The 15,435-nt window shown below is 35.7% G+C and overlaps 1 protein-coding gene across 3 annotated transcripts in view; it reads right to left on the bottom strand.

Annotated features, from left to right (window-relative positions):
- Positions 1-1,573: 1,573 nt before the first annotated feature.
- Positions 1,574-15,435, bottom strand: part of mRF1 (mitochondrial translation release factor 1) — a 159,453-nt gene continuing 145,591 nt past the window's right edge. For all 3 annotated transcript variants that reach the window (XM_090416175.1, XM_090416176.1, XM_090416177.1), the window contains exon 7: positions 1,574-1,835. In XM_090416175.1, coding sequence (XP_090272301.1) covers positions 1,614-1,835 — 222 coding nt within the window. In that variant the 3' untranslated portion in view covers positions 1,574-1,613. The remainder of the gene's footprint in view (positions 1,836-15,435) is intronic.

The following is a 15,435-nucleotide window of genomic DNA, read 5'->3' as shown; positions in this document are numbered from 1 at the left end:
CGTCCAAACCATGTAACAACATCAGAAATCATTGATCAAATGCACAATATAGTATTGGATGACTGCTGAGTCAAAGCATGTGAAATTGCTGAGACTATAGGCATTTCAAATGAAAAAGCTTTGTGCAAGATGGGTGCCACGCTTGCTCATAGCAGATCAAAAAAGCACTTGCATGAAAATCTCTGAACAGTGCTTGGAGCGTTTTAACAAGAATAAAACTGATTTTGTGGGTCAATTTATTACTATGGATGAGACTTGGATTCACTATTACACACCAGAATCCAAACAGAAGTCAAAACAGTGGACAGAAGCCATTTTGTTCAGTGCCAAAGAAACAAAGTCGGTTCCATCAGCAGGAAAGGTCACGGCATTGGTATTTTGGGATGCTAAAGCATTTTGTTTATTAATTATCTTGAAAAGGGTAAAACAATAACTGGGGAATATTATTCTGCTCTTTTAACCAGACTAGACGAAAAAATTTGTGAGAAAAGACCCAGTTTGCATAAGAAAAAAATCATCTTTCATCAGTACAATGCACCTGCCCAGAAAAGTGTTTTGGCAATGGGAAAATTAAATGATCTGCCCTATGAATTTGCAGTATGAAAGAGGATTTGGCTACCTCTGACTTCTATTTCTTCCCAAAACTAAAACTCTTCCTTGCTGGTCAGCATTTTTTTTCGATTCAAGAGGTGATTGCAGCTATAGAGGGGTATTTTGCAGATCTTACTGGGAACTACTACTGGGATGAGATAATGGTGCTGGAGTATCACTGGAATAAATGTATTAGTCATAAGGGAGATTATGTTGAAAAATAAAAATAATTTTGAAATCATAAATTTGCTTTCTTCATTATCACGCCGAGAACTTTTCAGACCACCCTTGTATATCACACCAAAAGAAATAAAGTATGCTTTTCATATCTATTAAGGTAGGTAAAATTGAATTTTCAGAGATGAATTAATTTGGCCTGATTAGCTAGCATATCTATTCTACATCCAAATGTTGCAGGTTTGAATCCTGCTGTGGACATTGATGCTTGCAGTTGTTTTTAGATGGTAGATAAATTTCATTGCCACATGTAGGGCTAATGTCCTGCTTATTGTTTTTATCAAGCCACTTCACAGGAGCCCAAAAATAGCTTGAAAATGTTTCATGTTTGTTCTCTAGAGCTGGCTTTCTGAACTATGTAAAAAAATAAAATAAAATAAAATAAATAAATAATAAAAATAATAATAATAAAAACACATTAAAATTATAAGATTAATTTTTAAAAAGATTTAAAAAAATCCTTAGCCCACTAGCAATACTAATATACTACATGCTCTAACCATTCATGAGCAGAAATCACATTAAAAAATTCATTAATGACATACATACAGCTGCTAACTTAAGTAAACAGCAGTGCAGACTTAACTGTAACTTGAATATACTTCTTTTTTGCCCACTGTTTTATTATTTGACTTTCTCACTAGGGCTTAAATGTCATGAAACACACTGCACTACTGTGATATTAAAGTAACTATTGTGTATAAATCTCGAATGATATAATGAGTACATAAACAAACAACAGAGGTTTATATATTATATATTATTCTGCTATCCAAAGACTACTTTTATTGTTTTGATTCAGATGAGGATTCATATGCTTGCAATATTGTTCTCAAGGCATTGTTTTGTGATCTTCTAATCAGTTTAATAATAAGTTCATCAATCATTTTTGTACCAAGGAGAAACTCTTTTATGTAATGCATGGTATAATTCAAACGATGATCAGTGATGCGATCCTGAGGAAAATTGTATGTACGAACTTTATCAGAACGAGCAGCAGTCCCAATCTGTAAAAATGAAAGTTCATGTTATTTGAACTTAAATATGGAACTTATATAATTTTCATAATTTTAATTTATTAGTCTGAAAGTAATGCAGTATAGGACAAATAAAATGTTAACTGAAACAATAATAAAATTTCAGATAAAAACTTTTAGGAGAAAAAAAAAATACAAACTTACTCTCCCCAATACTCTGTAACTGCAGTTTATTAATTACAATGTGCACTAACTAAGATTAATTAAACTAAATTTTATTAATACTTTCAATATTTTGGCAATGTCAAAGTGCCATCATTAGGAATATAATGTAATATGATATGCGTATGAGTACATAAGCACTGTGTGTGTGTAAAGAGCCTGAAACATGTTAACTGAAAGTAAGCCTAAAGCCCTAAATAGTGTCCCTTAATGGATTAAAATGGGTGTCTTTGAATGTTGTATAGAGAATGAGCTTCTCAAATTTGTCGAGGTTTGGGTAGTTTCTTAAGGCAGCAGCAGATTCAAGGAACAGCCTTTTGCATTTATCATTATCACTTGACACCTCCAGGGAGTCCAAAGACTCAAAGAGGGAGGGATTTACTCTTGGGGGGGGGGTAGGCACCATAGGCATCAGGGAGCAGAGCCCCTAGTATATATATAAATTACTAAAAATATAAAATATAAAAATTAAAATATAATTACATTTTTATAATTAAATATTTAATATATTTAATTTCTAATATTGAGATTGAGAGTTCTGACATTTCAAAAAATGTAAATATATTACATATTTGTAATATAATTACAAATATAAATATGAATAATTATAGCTACAGCATATCAATTACACCTTTTTGATGTGTATATTTCATCCTTCAATAGCATAGAAAAACAAGTATGTAAGGCTGAGGAATAGGAGAAAAATGATCCAGAATTATTATTTATAAATATAAATAATATAATTTCTCTCACATTGTAGAAGAGTAATTTTCAAATATATCAAAAATCAGTACTATTTACTGTTTCCTCTGCAAAAAGAAAAACAGAACACTTTGTTAATAATAATATTTTTGGTTTACAGATCAAGTGTTGATCAATTTTATTAACTTAACCAACTAGTTTCGCCACACTTTAACTGTTTGGTTTGGGAATAATTTGGGATAGGATTTTATGTTCTATAAACAATGAGGTTATACCTTGTTCCCAAGATATACCCTCATTGTTTGCTCACTGCCTAAATTCTAACTACTTTTCGTGGAAAAATAAGATCGACCAACAATTAACAGGCTTGGCGATGGGGAGCCTACTCTCACCTTCATGTGAAGACATCTTTATGGAAGACTTAGAAAATAAAATCCTATCCCAAATTATTCCCAAACTTAAAATTCGGTTCAGATATGTGCACGATATCTTCATCGTGTGGAACAATAACAAAGATGACCTATATGATTTTCTCAAAAAGATCAACTGCTTCCATCATTCTATTAAATTTACTCTGGAAATTGAAAGAGAAAAACAACTGCCGTTTTTAGGCATCGTAATCAAAAAACAAATTGATGGCAGTATAAATCTATTGGTGTACAGAAAACCGACCAATACAGGTCGCTACCTACATTTCAGCTCCTCTCACCACATCTCACATAAACTCAGCATTGTACACATGTTAAAGAAGATAGTGATTCGCATCACAACAGACCCTTCAAGATGAGTTAACATTAATTTCCAACAATCTGTACTTGAACGGCTATCCAAGAAGACTAGTCAATAAAGTCCTTTTCTCTGAACCACCACAAAGAGAACAAGAAGATATTCAATATATAAAAACTCTTGCAATTCCGTTTGTAAGTGGCATCTCCTACAAGCTCGCCAGCCTCCTCAAACAACACAAAATAAGAGTAACATTTAAACCAATAGAATCTATTTGTAAACTACTAAGATCTCCAAAAGACAACCACCCTTTCTATAAATATGCTGGAGTTTATAATATTCCATGCTTGTGTGGCTGAAGTTACATCGGACAGACTTTGAGAAGCCTTGAAATCAGGCAAAAAGAGTACATTGGCTATGTCAAAAACAACAGACAGGACATTTCTGGTCTATCGTCTCATTTCTCTACAACTAACCATGTCATTGAGTGGGACAAAAGTTGTTCCCCTTAGAGGAAGATTACCATTCAAGAATTTTCAAAGAAGCAACCACAGTCGCCCGTTCTACTGTCAACCTTAACAGAAATCAAGGCCTAATACTCCCAGAGATACGGAAAACCCTAATCAAATCTCTAAAAACAAAAGAAGTAAACTTTAATACAAACTACAGAAAGTTCTTTAGCAACAGCTAGCTAATCTTGTACACGTGATACGTGTTTCACGCACGTTTCGTACTATTTTATTTGTAATTATTCTAGTCAATTTTTTACAGTTATTCTTGTCAGTTTTATAGTTACACATAATTGTGAGTTGTTTCAGCCTATATGTAAGTGCCCTGAAGACGCCAACAGTTAAAGTGTGGCAAAACTAGTTGGTTAAGTTAATAAAAATTGATCAACACTTGATCTGTAAACCAAAAATATTATTATTAATTCTCATGATCAAGAAAATAAATCTTCATTATAGAGCACTTTGTGTTTGTAAGCTCATGTCACATTTTAGACAGTGATTAGGGAGAGGAGTACAACCATTTGATATATTTTTTGAATAAGTTACTGCATGGTCACAAACAACTTTAACTGAAATCCCTTTTGACACTATAATCTGCCGGCCTGGCAAAAATGTATAAATGTAATCAAACAATGGTTAGCATATCCACTCTCCAGCCAAAAGGCTGCGGGTTCGAATCCCGCCGTGGGCATGGATGTTTGTGATTATCTGTGAAAATACCAGTGGTGGTGGTTAGTGGCAGATGCCGTTGGTGTAGATGATGAAGGTAGTTGTTGGTGGATTGCTGGAGATGGAGAGTTGTAGAGCAAGTGTCCTTCTTCGATGAGTCTTTGGACTCCCTGGAGGTGTTACTTAATAATAATAATAATAATAATAATGTAATCTAACACAATCTATTTTATTTGAGCTCTTTGGTTTGGTAGGTATTTGATTCAGGATAGTGGAAACTAATAATAAAAGGAGTAAAAAAACAGCTATAATAAAAGGAGGAATGTAAATTATGAAGGTATCTTTTTTATTATTATTATTATTATTATTTTGGGCAACTCCAGGAGTCCTTAGACTCATCGAGGGAGGCCCTAAACATCATGTCCACACAACTATGCGATTACATTCTCACAGTATCTATCATACCTTGTCTTGAACTCGTTCACCGTCATAGCACCCACAACAGACTCTGGCAGCTTATTCCACTCATTTACCACTCTAAAAGTAAAGAACCCAGCTCTAACAACCCTGCTAACCACGCTCTTGCCCAGCTTCCATAGGTGTCCCCTAGTTCTCCCACCATCAGTCCTGATCTCAAAAATATCCTCTGAATTAATCCTATAGAATCCCTTTAGCAATTTGAATGTCTCAATCATATCTCCCCTCCTCCGCTTATCAACTAGTTTCTGCAACCCACAAATCTTCAACCTGTTCTCATATGGTTCATTTCCATAGACCTGTTATCATCTTAGTCACTCGCCTCTGGATCCTCTCCACCTCCTCCCCATCAAGAAGGAACCGAGGTGACCAAATCTGGGCACAGTAGTCGAGATGAGGTCTTATCAAGGCTCGGTACAGAGGTACAATAACTTGCTTGTCTCTGCTCGTCAAGGTATTTTTCAACAACCAAGTGAGTTGATGAGCTGATTTAGCTACTTTTGCAATGTGCCCCATAAACTTCATCTCCCTATCCACCAATGTGGTATACTGCTGCTAATCTTTTCACCCCAAAATGCATAACCTTACATTGTGTCACATTAAATTGACATCCATTCTCTTTAGCCCAGAACTCCAATCTATCTAAGTCATCCTGCAAGACTTTGACATCTTCTGCATTCACTATTGCCCTACCCAACTTTGCATCATCAGTAAACAAATGAATTGTTCCACTTAGATCCTTCCCTATCTCGTTAATGAACAGATTAAACAGCAGTGGTCCAAGAACAGAACCCTGCGGCACACCACTAGTCACAGGCTGTCTTTTGGACTCTACTCCTGAATAAACTACTATTTGATATCTCTCCATCAACCAACCACCTATCCATCTCGCCAACCCTATATCCATTCCCATATGTTGTAGTTTACGGATTAGTATTCCATGTGGTATCCTGTCAAACGCCTTTGCCAGGTCCAGCAGTATCACTGTAAACCCATTTCCCTTATCCAGTTCAACTGTCACCTTGTTATAAAACTTGAGCAAGTTACTGAAGCATGATCTACCCTTCACAAAGCCATGCTGTCCCCTGTACAGTATCTCGTTTTCATCAATCCATTCCTGTATTTTTCCCTTGACTACTTTCTCTAACACCTTGACAACGACTCCTAATATGCTGATCGGTCGGTAATTTGCAACTATAGTTTTGGATCCTCCTTTATGCAGTGAAACTATTTTCCCCTCTTTCCACACCTTCGGGACTAAGCCAGACCTGAGACTCAGATTAAACAACATGGTCAAGGGCACTGATAATTCTTTAGCCGCTTCACGTAAGACCCGTGCCGGTATACCATCCAATCCCACAGATGTGTTCACATTAAGGTTCTGTAATAGACTAGTCACCACCACTTCATTCATCACTATTCCCGTATAAACTAATGGTTCCTTCATTTTTTCAATGTCACCACCTGGATGATATGCTTTTGCAAAGTGCGCGCTCAGTAACTCCACTATATCGACTGATTCAGTGACCTCCTTACCATCGTCATTCCTTAAAATCATTTTGCCTTGTACAGTTTTTTTCTTGCTTGCAGCATATTGAAAGAACTGTTTTGGATTCTCTTTTGCTTGCAAAGCTAGTTTCCTTTCATAATCCGCTTTTCTTTTTTTACCACACTCGTTACCTTTCTGGCCTGCACTTTATACCATTCGTGTGCCTGCAGGTCACCCCTTTCTTTAAATTCCCTCCACAGTTGTTTCTTTTTTTGCAGCTCAAGCTTAATGGTGTTATTCATCCATTTAACCCCTACTTGTTTTACTATTCAGACCCTAGGTATACAATCAGCCATTACCTCCTGTAAATGCTCCTTGACCACTTCCCATGCTCTATCGACGTCCAGCCCTTGCAGTTGTACATGCCATGGCACTGATCCAACCAATCTCCTAAGCTTGTCATACTAGCCAGCACGGTAATTCCACATATACCCTGTCTTAATCGAAAATTCCACACCTTTAGCCACCTCCCAGGTCAAGACCTTATGATCACTCTCACCAATAGGTGGCAACATGGTCATATTCATTACAGTCAAATTCTCAGATGCTATTACCAGGTCAAGCACTCTCACACCCCTAGTATTTTCAATTACATGCTGTCTCAGATAGTTATCCCTTAATAATTGAATAAAATCCTTTTCCTTCCTCACATGTGTCCTCTCCTCCTTCCAATCAATGTTACCATAGTTGAAATCCCCCATAATAATTACCCTCCTTCCACTCATTTTATCAATTTCCCTATGCATACTATCTCCACCATCTATTCCATCACCTGGTCTATAGCAGCACCCAACTGTATATTTTATTCTGCCAGTCTCAATCTCACACCAAATAGCCTCAAATGAGCTCCTTTCACTATCCTGCAATACAACTTCAATTCTCCTTGGCTGCAGTTCATCAGCCATCATCAATAATACCCCCCCCCACATTTTATTCTCTCTGTCCCTCCTAAACACACTATAACCTACACATTCTATCCCACTAACTATATCTTCTTCCGTCAGCCATGTTTCACTAATGCCAATAACCTGTGGCCAGGAAGAGCCAATCAAGGCCAAAAATTCTTCCTTCTTGTTCCTAATACTCCTAGCATTAGTATACATGAAATGCAGTGATCCCTTAGTCCCACCCCTATATTGATATGTTATTCTAAATGACCCATTCCCATTTTTTTTTCTTTTTTTTTTTTCTTCCATATGATTCCATATGATATCCATAATCTTCCCTATTCTTCCATATGATACCAGTAGACATGTAACACAGTGGTTGAGTCTTACAAAGAAAAGTCCACAAATGCCAACAAATTATCAAAAGGAACTGGTTACAAAAAGGTCCAAGGCATAAGGAGGATGATCAGAATAATCTAGTATACTAGCAGAGAGATGAGTAATTTGAATTAGTTCACGGTTACAGTTAACAATTAAGCATTTTTTTAGACTAATCAGCAGAACTGGAGATAGGAAGCCATTGTGAGTTGTGAATACGAATGTCCCCAAATGAGCTGACCTCATGACTAAGTATTTCGAATGCTAAAAATAAAGCTTCAGAAATAAATAATTAGAGAAGTCAGTATGATTATTTAAATTTGCAGAGTAAAGGTTGCAAATGAATGCAGCAAAGAATGGCAAGGAAATTTTAAGGAACAACAGATGAACAAAAGGAAATTCTAACAAGGTTTCTAACATGGGGTGTAAATTTCTGCATTTCTTACATGATGAGATGAATGTTTTCCTTATGTTGTTAGCATATGGAAGTATCCAGGATACCAGTATTGGCCTTTAAGATGAGGTACTAGTATGTTTTTCTTATGGTATTCAATCACCCATCATAACTGCCAACAGGTCAACCACGTTCATATCCTATGGAAATGCTATTACTGCTCTCGGATTCAAGTATTTACTCAATTCAAAGAAAACTGAATCATTATCTGTTATAGCTGAAGTCAGTGATTACTCCAAGTATGTCTTTAAAAAAAAATTAATAAATCAAATATCATTGAGTTTTTATATACATGATATATAAAGACAAATCATTATATCACAAATTAAAATATTAAGTCACTTTAATACTTTCTACAATATGAAAATAGCTACTATAATGTAAATACTTGACACATTGTAGCAATTTTTACTACTACTACTCAGTGGCATAGCTAGAGCTTTTGCCGCCTGGGGAGGTCCCCGAGTTTGCCACCCTTCTCAAGACACACCAAAAATACTACAAAAAAGTCAAAAAGACATAGTATTTCTGACAATCTGAGGATTAGTCACCATCACCGCTGGTAAGACTGGATGGTATTTTCACTGCAAACTCCCAAATGCGCAGCAGTATGATAGATTTGTTTAAATCTAGACTCTAAACTAGGGTTGGGCAACTTGTTCATTTCTCACGTACCAACCGAAATTTTGGGAAACATATTATTATTTGGTGTCTTTTAAGTATTAAGAAAACTTTTTCAAATAATCAAAAATCACACTAAAATGGTAAATCAAAGAATATTGTAAGAGTGATTATTGTAAAGATTGAATGAATGTAAAAATTAGTGACAGAATTTTTACTTAAAAGACTGTTGATAGTGTGAATAATTTTTTATTTGCACTTAAGTGTAATTCTAACTGCCATGTAAAGCCACACAATTTAAAGATGCAATTTTTAACATCAGCAAAAGAGTCAACAATAATTCTGATTTTTTTTTTTATAGAGATCAATCAGATATAAGTTTTTACAAGTTTTCCCAATATATTGCAGTGCACAATCTCATAATCATTTTACTTGACTAAAGCACAATAAAAGAAAATAAAATTAAAGATATAATTGTATTACTTCTTAATCCCTTACGAGTAATACATAAAAATTACAGATAAAATAAATTGTTATTTTACCTACATAATATATTAAACAGAAGTTAATCTTTACCATTTTTAGCAGAAAACATCAAATCAAAACTAGAGAAAGAAAAATACCGAACATTTTATTTATTTAGCATCAATGAGACTTCTGCTGCTGCTGCATCACTAATGACAGATAATTTATATCAGGTTTATATTTTGTAACCTTTAGAGATGTGCATGTGCTACTAATTTCCTATGAGACTTAACAAAGTTCATCACTGAGAACAATGATTCACAAGAATATGTAGATGCAAAAATGGATAATAATGCTGTTGCAAGGGTTTTTAAACATAAAAAAGTTTCGGGAATAGCATTCCAAGTTCTTAGTGCCTCTTTTTCCACAATTTTCTCTGTTACTTCTGTCTCTAATCGCTCATTTTCAATATTTTCCAAATCAACACTCCGAGGTCAACAAATTTCTGCTTCCAAATTGAGCTACTTTGAAAAATCGATCAACTGCATTTCAAAATCATCCATATTTATCCAGGAAAACATCTGTAAGTTTATTTGCAGATGTTTTCATGTCCTGTAGTTTGAGGTTCAAGTCATTTAAATGTTCACAAAAACCTGCAAAAACATCACTTTACAAACCCACACGATGTCATACATTTCTTTATAAGACATTTTTTTGATTAGTGAAAAAGATATTTATCTCATCTCCAGACATTCAACAAATCGTTTCTGAACAAGATCTTGACTAAGCCAATGAACATTGTTGTACATTAGTAGTCCTTTGTACACCGAATCCACCTCATTCAATAGATTCTGAAATTGTCTCTTATTCAAAGCATGTGCAGAAATGTAATTAACAACCTTGGTTACTGTTTGCATCACTTCTTGAAGTTACTTTAGGCCAGCTTTTGCACATAAATTCTCCTCATGTATGATGCAATGAAAGCCTACTATGACCAACATGTTTTGCAAACAGATTTACAAATCCTACTTCCTTACCAATTCATGCTGGGCGCACCATCTGTTGCAATTGATACCACTTTTGAAATATCAATTTGCTGAATAGATAATTTGTCTATAACTGCTTTACACATTTTAACCCCACTGTTACAAGGTTAATCATCTCCTCGCATACTTCGTCATCCCTACAAAATCGAGCAAAGATTGCCAGCCTAGCTGATGATATAATGTCTGTGTTCTCATCAACACAAATAGAAAAGAACTTACATGAAGCCAATTATTCTGTTAATTGTTCTGCTTTATTCCTTTCCAACTTAAGTATTGTATCCTTAATTGTTTTTCTACTCTCCGACAAATCTTAAATGCACTGAATAATTTTTATCTTTTGATTGTCAAAAAGGAAAAGGTGCACATTCTTTTCATTTCAATGTCTGTGTTTCTTTGCTGGTGGTTGTGACATTCTGCTCAATTTGTAAAGAGACAGAAGGAAATAAATAAGTATATAAGAAAGCAATTAAATAATTGCTTTCTTCATACAGCTTTTAACTTTAATGAAAATCGCATTATGGGATGTAAAAATGTGGACAGAGACATATAGATACTGACAACAATTATAATTTTGACTTGGAAAATCTCATCATAATCACTCTCTGAATATACCAACCAAGTTTACGCAAACCAAAAATTACTACAATTATAAGCCGGCCTACACACATGCAAATGAAAAAGAAGAGTATGCATGCAATCTAATCAAGTGCAGATAACACTTCATAATCCTGAATATTGATAACGCATTTCATATAGCTTTAAAATTACTTACCTTATTTACTCAAATATAACTCATCCTCGCATATAACTTGCACCCCTGAATTCTACTTTACGAAAAAAGAAATTGAAAAGTTTCGGGTATACCTCGCACAGGGAAAAAAAAAAAACACGTTCAATGTCAGGCGATAGTACCACACGTCCTCCCCAGTAAACAACAGTGACTCCAGATGCAAGTAAAACACGTCGTTTTATTGTATAACTGAATAATGTACAGAACAGACATTTGCAGTCTGTGTAATATATTTCTCAACATATAGTGCAATTAGAGACAACTGGGATATAAATGGCACTAGCTAATGAATCACATGTCTTCTTCCTACAGAAACTATGCTATTTAGGCTCAAGCAAAACCATGCTGCACTGGTAAACACAGTATCTAACTAAAAACTAGATGTGCGGGAGTCTTTACCCTGCTCAAACACAAAGCAGTAATAAAATTCAACCATGTTAAAATTCGTAAACGTGTTAAAACTAGGAAATATATAGTGACTGTTGTTATGGCAGTTTCAGATATTGAATTCAGTTGAAGAGAATTAGCATTTCAATTCAAAAATTTTCAGCTTGCTTTTATCTTTGAGTCGTGCGATCTTTTGTTAATACCGCAACAATCATATGCACGTCTCACAGCTGCTCTATTTTTACTGGCCTAGTACCAGAGCTGTCTGTTTTCAATGACTAATGAGAAGTGCTTTCATTAGTCATTCGTGAAGGATTGTTCATTAAGTATCTCAAGTCTCATAAATTACTGTTAATTTTTGCTTGAAATAATGGGAAAGAAGATGACTCTATTCGGATAGGATGCACACAAGGAAACTGCTCGCCATGCAGGAAATAGAATAGCAATCGTGGTACGAGACATATATACAGGGATTTTACGAAAAAAAAAATTGAAGACTTTAGTTTCTGGAAAACCTCACATATATCTTGCACCATGATTTTTAGCTTTAATTTTAGGGGAGGGGGGGAGTGCGAGTCATATTTGAGTAAATAGGTTATGTTTATGGCAACGTTAAAGGAAATTTGCGTTTATATCTAATAAGTTGAACATATTAATTGACAATAAATACTCCCAATCCATATTTTAATGATTTATGATTTAATAAAATTCAAATCCACATATATATACACACTTTAGAAAACGGATACATTCTTTACGAAACATGAAAAGATATATCAAATTCAAGCTCATTATCGCTAGATATGGGGACCCCCAAACTCTTCTCTCTGACCAAGGCTCCAACTTCACAGCTGAAGTCACTCTACAGCTGTGTAAGTTGCTTAAGATAAAGAAATTGTTCACTACTCCCCCCCCATCACCCCCAAGGAAATGGAATGTGTGAGAGGCTAAACAGAACTCTGAAGCTCACTTTATCTAAACTGACTGACAGGCAGATATGCAACTGGGATGCCCACCTATCCCACACCCTATTTGCTTGCAGAACCGCATTTCATGCTGCCATTAAGGAAGCCCCTGCAGTTGTGCTGTATGTATTTGAGCCTCTATTTCCAAGTGAGTTTAACAACTTACAAGTCAATATGGGATTTCCCGACATCGATGAGTATTTGAACAACCTAATAATGGAAAACAGAGTAGCACATGAGCTATTAGCAGAGTCTAGCTACAATACCTCACAGAGAGCAAGAAAGTATGCCAACAAGTTAAGGAGGTATAAAGATCTGAGACCAGGGAATCTTGTCCTCCTAGAAAATGTCTCTAACAAGAAGAAAAGAGGAAAACTTGGGAAGAGTGCAGAGGTTTGAGATCCTGGAAAAGTTGTCGCCAGTGACATACAGGATCAAAGAAAGGACAAGCCATGGAAAAACTATTGTAGTGCACTCAGACCGATTGAAGCTTTATAAATGTAGATCAGAGAGACTAGTATGTTTGGGTGATTCACTTGAAAATGTGTGGGGAAAAAGAAAAACCACTAGTTGTGGGCAGCCACCATAGTGATGACGAGAGGGAGAAATCCACGGAGAAACAAAAAAAAAAGGGGGAGTCACCCAAGAGGAGGAAGAACATCCCACCTCTAGCGATCCTTATTCCAACTCTTGGGTGACAAGTTTAAACACGCACACACAGAGCAATCAAAGAGGAAATGAGATGATCATCGAAGAAAATGAGGAGTTTGCTCAAACTAGGTACAAGCTGAGACCCAGGCAAAATGGGAAGGTTCTCCCCAGAGAACTGAGGGATAGAAGAACATCCTGTGAAGATGACATGGCGAACAAGAGTCAGAATGGCATGTGTCAAGGAGTGCTGGGAGTAAACTGTGTTAAAATGACTAATGAAAAAGAAAGGCAAAGTGATGATAATAAGTGGAACACTAGCTCACCACATCTGACTTATCACAATAGCAACTGGCATGTCACTCACACTCAAGGAAAACATTAACAAAAGATGCAGTATCCTAGAAGAGCAGTCAGAAGTTCGCAAATGCTGGAGTTAGCAGAAAAGGGCAAATCCCTGCCCCCCCCCCAGATACACGAGAATGACCAACAACAACAAAGAGAGAAAAAATTTTCCTTACAAAAATTTTTTTTGATGAGAGAGTGAGCCTTTGTTAAGTTCTGAATTTAACTGAAAATTTATTAATTTACGTTTCTTTCAGACTTACATGCATTTGCAATTTTGAACATATATTGACATATCAGATGTGTTAAATTACTTGTGACTTACCAGAAACATTACTAAATTGAGGTTATTTATCCATAATTCATGTTGTAATATAAATATTGTGAATTGTCTGTGATTTAAGCTATGTTACTTTTGTGTAAATGTTTGTAAATTTGCTGAGAGACTAGTTAATCGGATTAGGTGCAGATGGCCAGAAGCTGAACACGTGAAACACATATGCATGCATCGAGTAAGGCAAGCACGCAGTTCCCTCCCCCATACACACACACACATCGACGAGCACGCTAGTGGAGAGTATGGCGCTATGTACTGGGAGACGTAGGGTGACTCAGGCAAAGGGGAGGGGAAAAGCAATGACGTAGAAGGAAAGGATGGCATGCGATTTAAAAATGGTAGCAGCACCTAAGAGAGGGCTTTTGGTCGCTTTTTCTTCGCTTGGTTTTGGATCCTCCTTGTGGTACCTTCTCGTCCTCCTGCTTCGACGAGGACATCAAGACAAAGACTTAAGGAGCATGCCGTGATGTTCATGAAAGCTTGCCAGTCAACGTTTAGCCCAGCGGAAGGCAGTTTCCAATTCCCCAGGAAATAGCTGAGTTCATGCTGAACCAGTTGACGAGAAAACAAAAGCATAGAATGCATAAAAAATAACAAAATGCATAGAAATAATAAATAAGTGGAAACAATGTACACTTTTGTTGCACACCTGATTAAACATCAAACTCATTCTGTACTTTCTTCAAGTCTAACTGCTGACTTACAGCTTAAATAGAGACTATGTATCGCTTGATATGTCAATTTACACCATATAACTGTAGTGTTTTGAAGAGCTTTCCTTTTGGCAACTGTCATATACCTTTTCCAGATCAACAAAACTTAAATACATATTACTGTTATATTTTCAAGATTTCTCACCTATTTGTCTTCAAGTGAAAATCTGATCCTGGTAACCTCTATGTGGCCTGAATCCAGCTTGTTCTTTATGAAGCTTCTCTTTCACAATTGTTCTTAGCTATTTCTCAAGTATACTTGCATAAATCTTACCAAGAACACTCAGTATTTATTTACTTCTGTAATTCTCACATTCAGTTTTATTCCCCTTGTTAATTATTATGGCTCTGCTTCAATCATTCAGAATTCGACCCTCTGACCAGGCCTTCTGAATTATGCGATGCAGCCACTGTAAAATTTTTATACCTCCATATTTGAGCATTTCAGATCAAATTTCATCTACTCCAGCTGCCTTTCTGCATTTCAGGTTTTTGATGACTTTTTCTACTTCAAGCATGGATATTCCTGACTGCATTCCTTTCAGGAGTTTTCTATTACCGTTCTGACACTGCTTGTTTCATTTAGCAGTGTTTCAAAATAATTACTCCAAACATATAGAATATCTTTATCTTCAGTTTTCATGTATCCTTTTTTCCCTCCCTTTCTAATTTTTTTCAATAATCTTCAGAAAAATTTGCTACCTTCCCGATATTTATTTTCTATGGTCTTACTAAAGTCT

Source organism: Typopeltis vanoorti, chromosome 3, assembly GCF_054136105.1.
Source record: "Typopeltis vanoorti isolate ZY-2024b chromosome 3, IOZ_Tvanoo_1.0, whole genome shotgun sequence".
Taxonomy (NCBI): Eukaryota; Metazoa; Arthropoda; class Arachnida; order Uropygi; family Thelyphonidae; genus Typopeltis; species Typopeltis vanoorti.
This window is presented reverse-complemented; position numbering and strand designations above follow the sequence as displayed.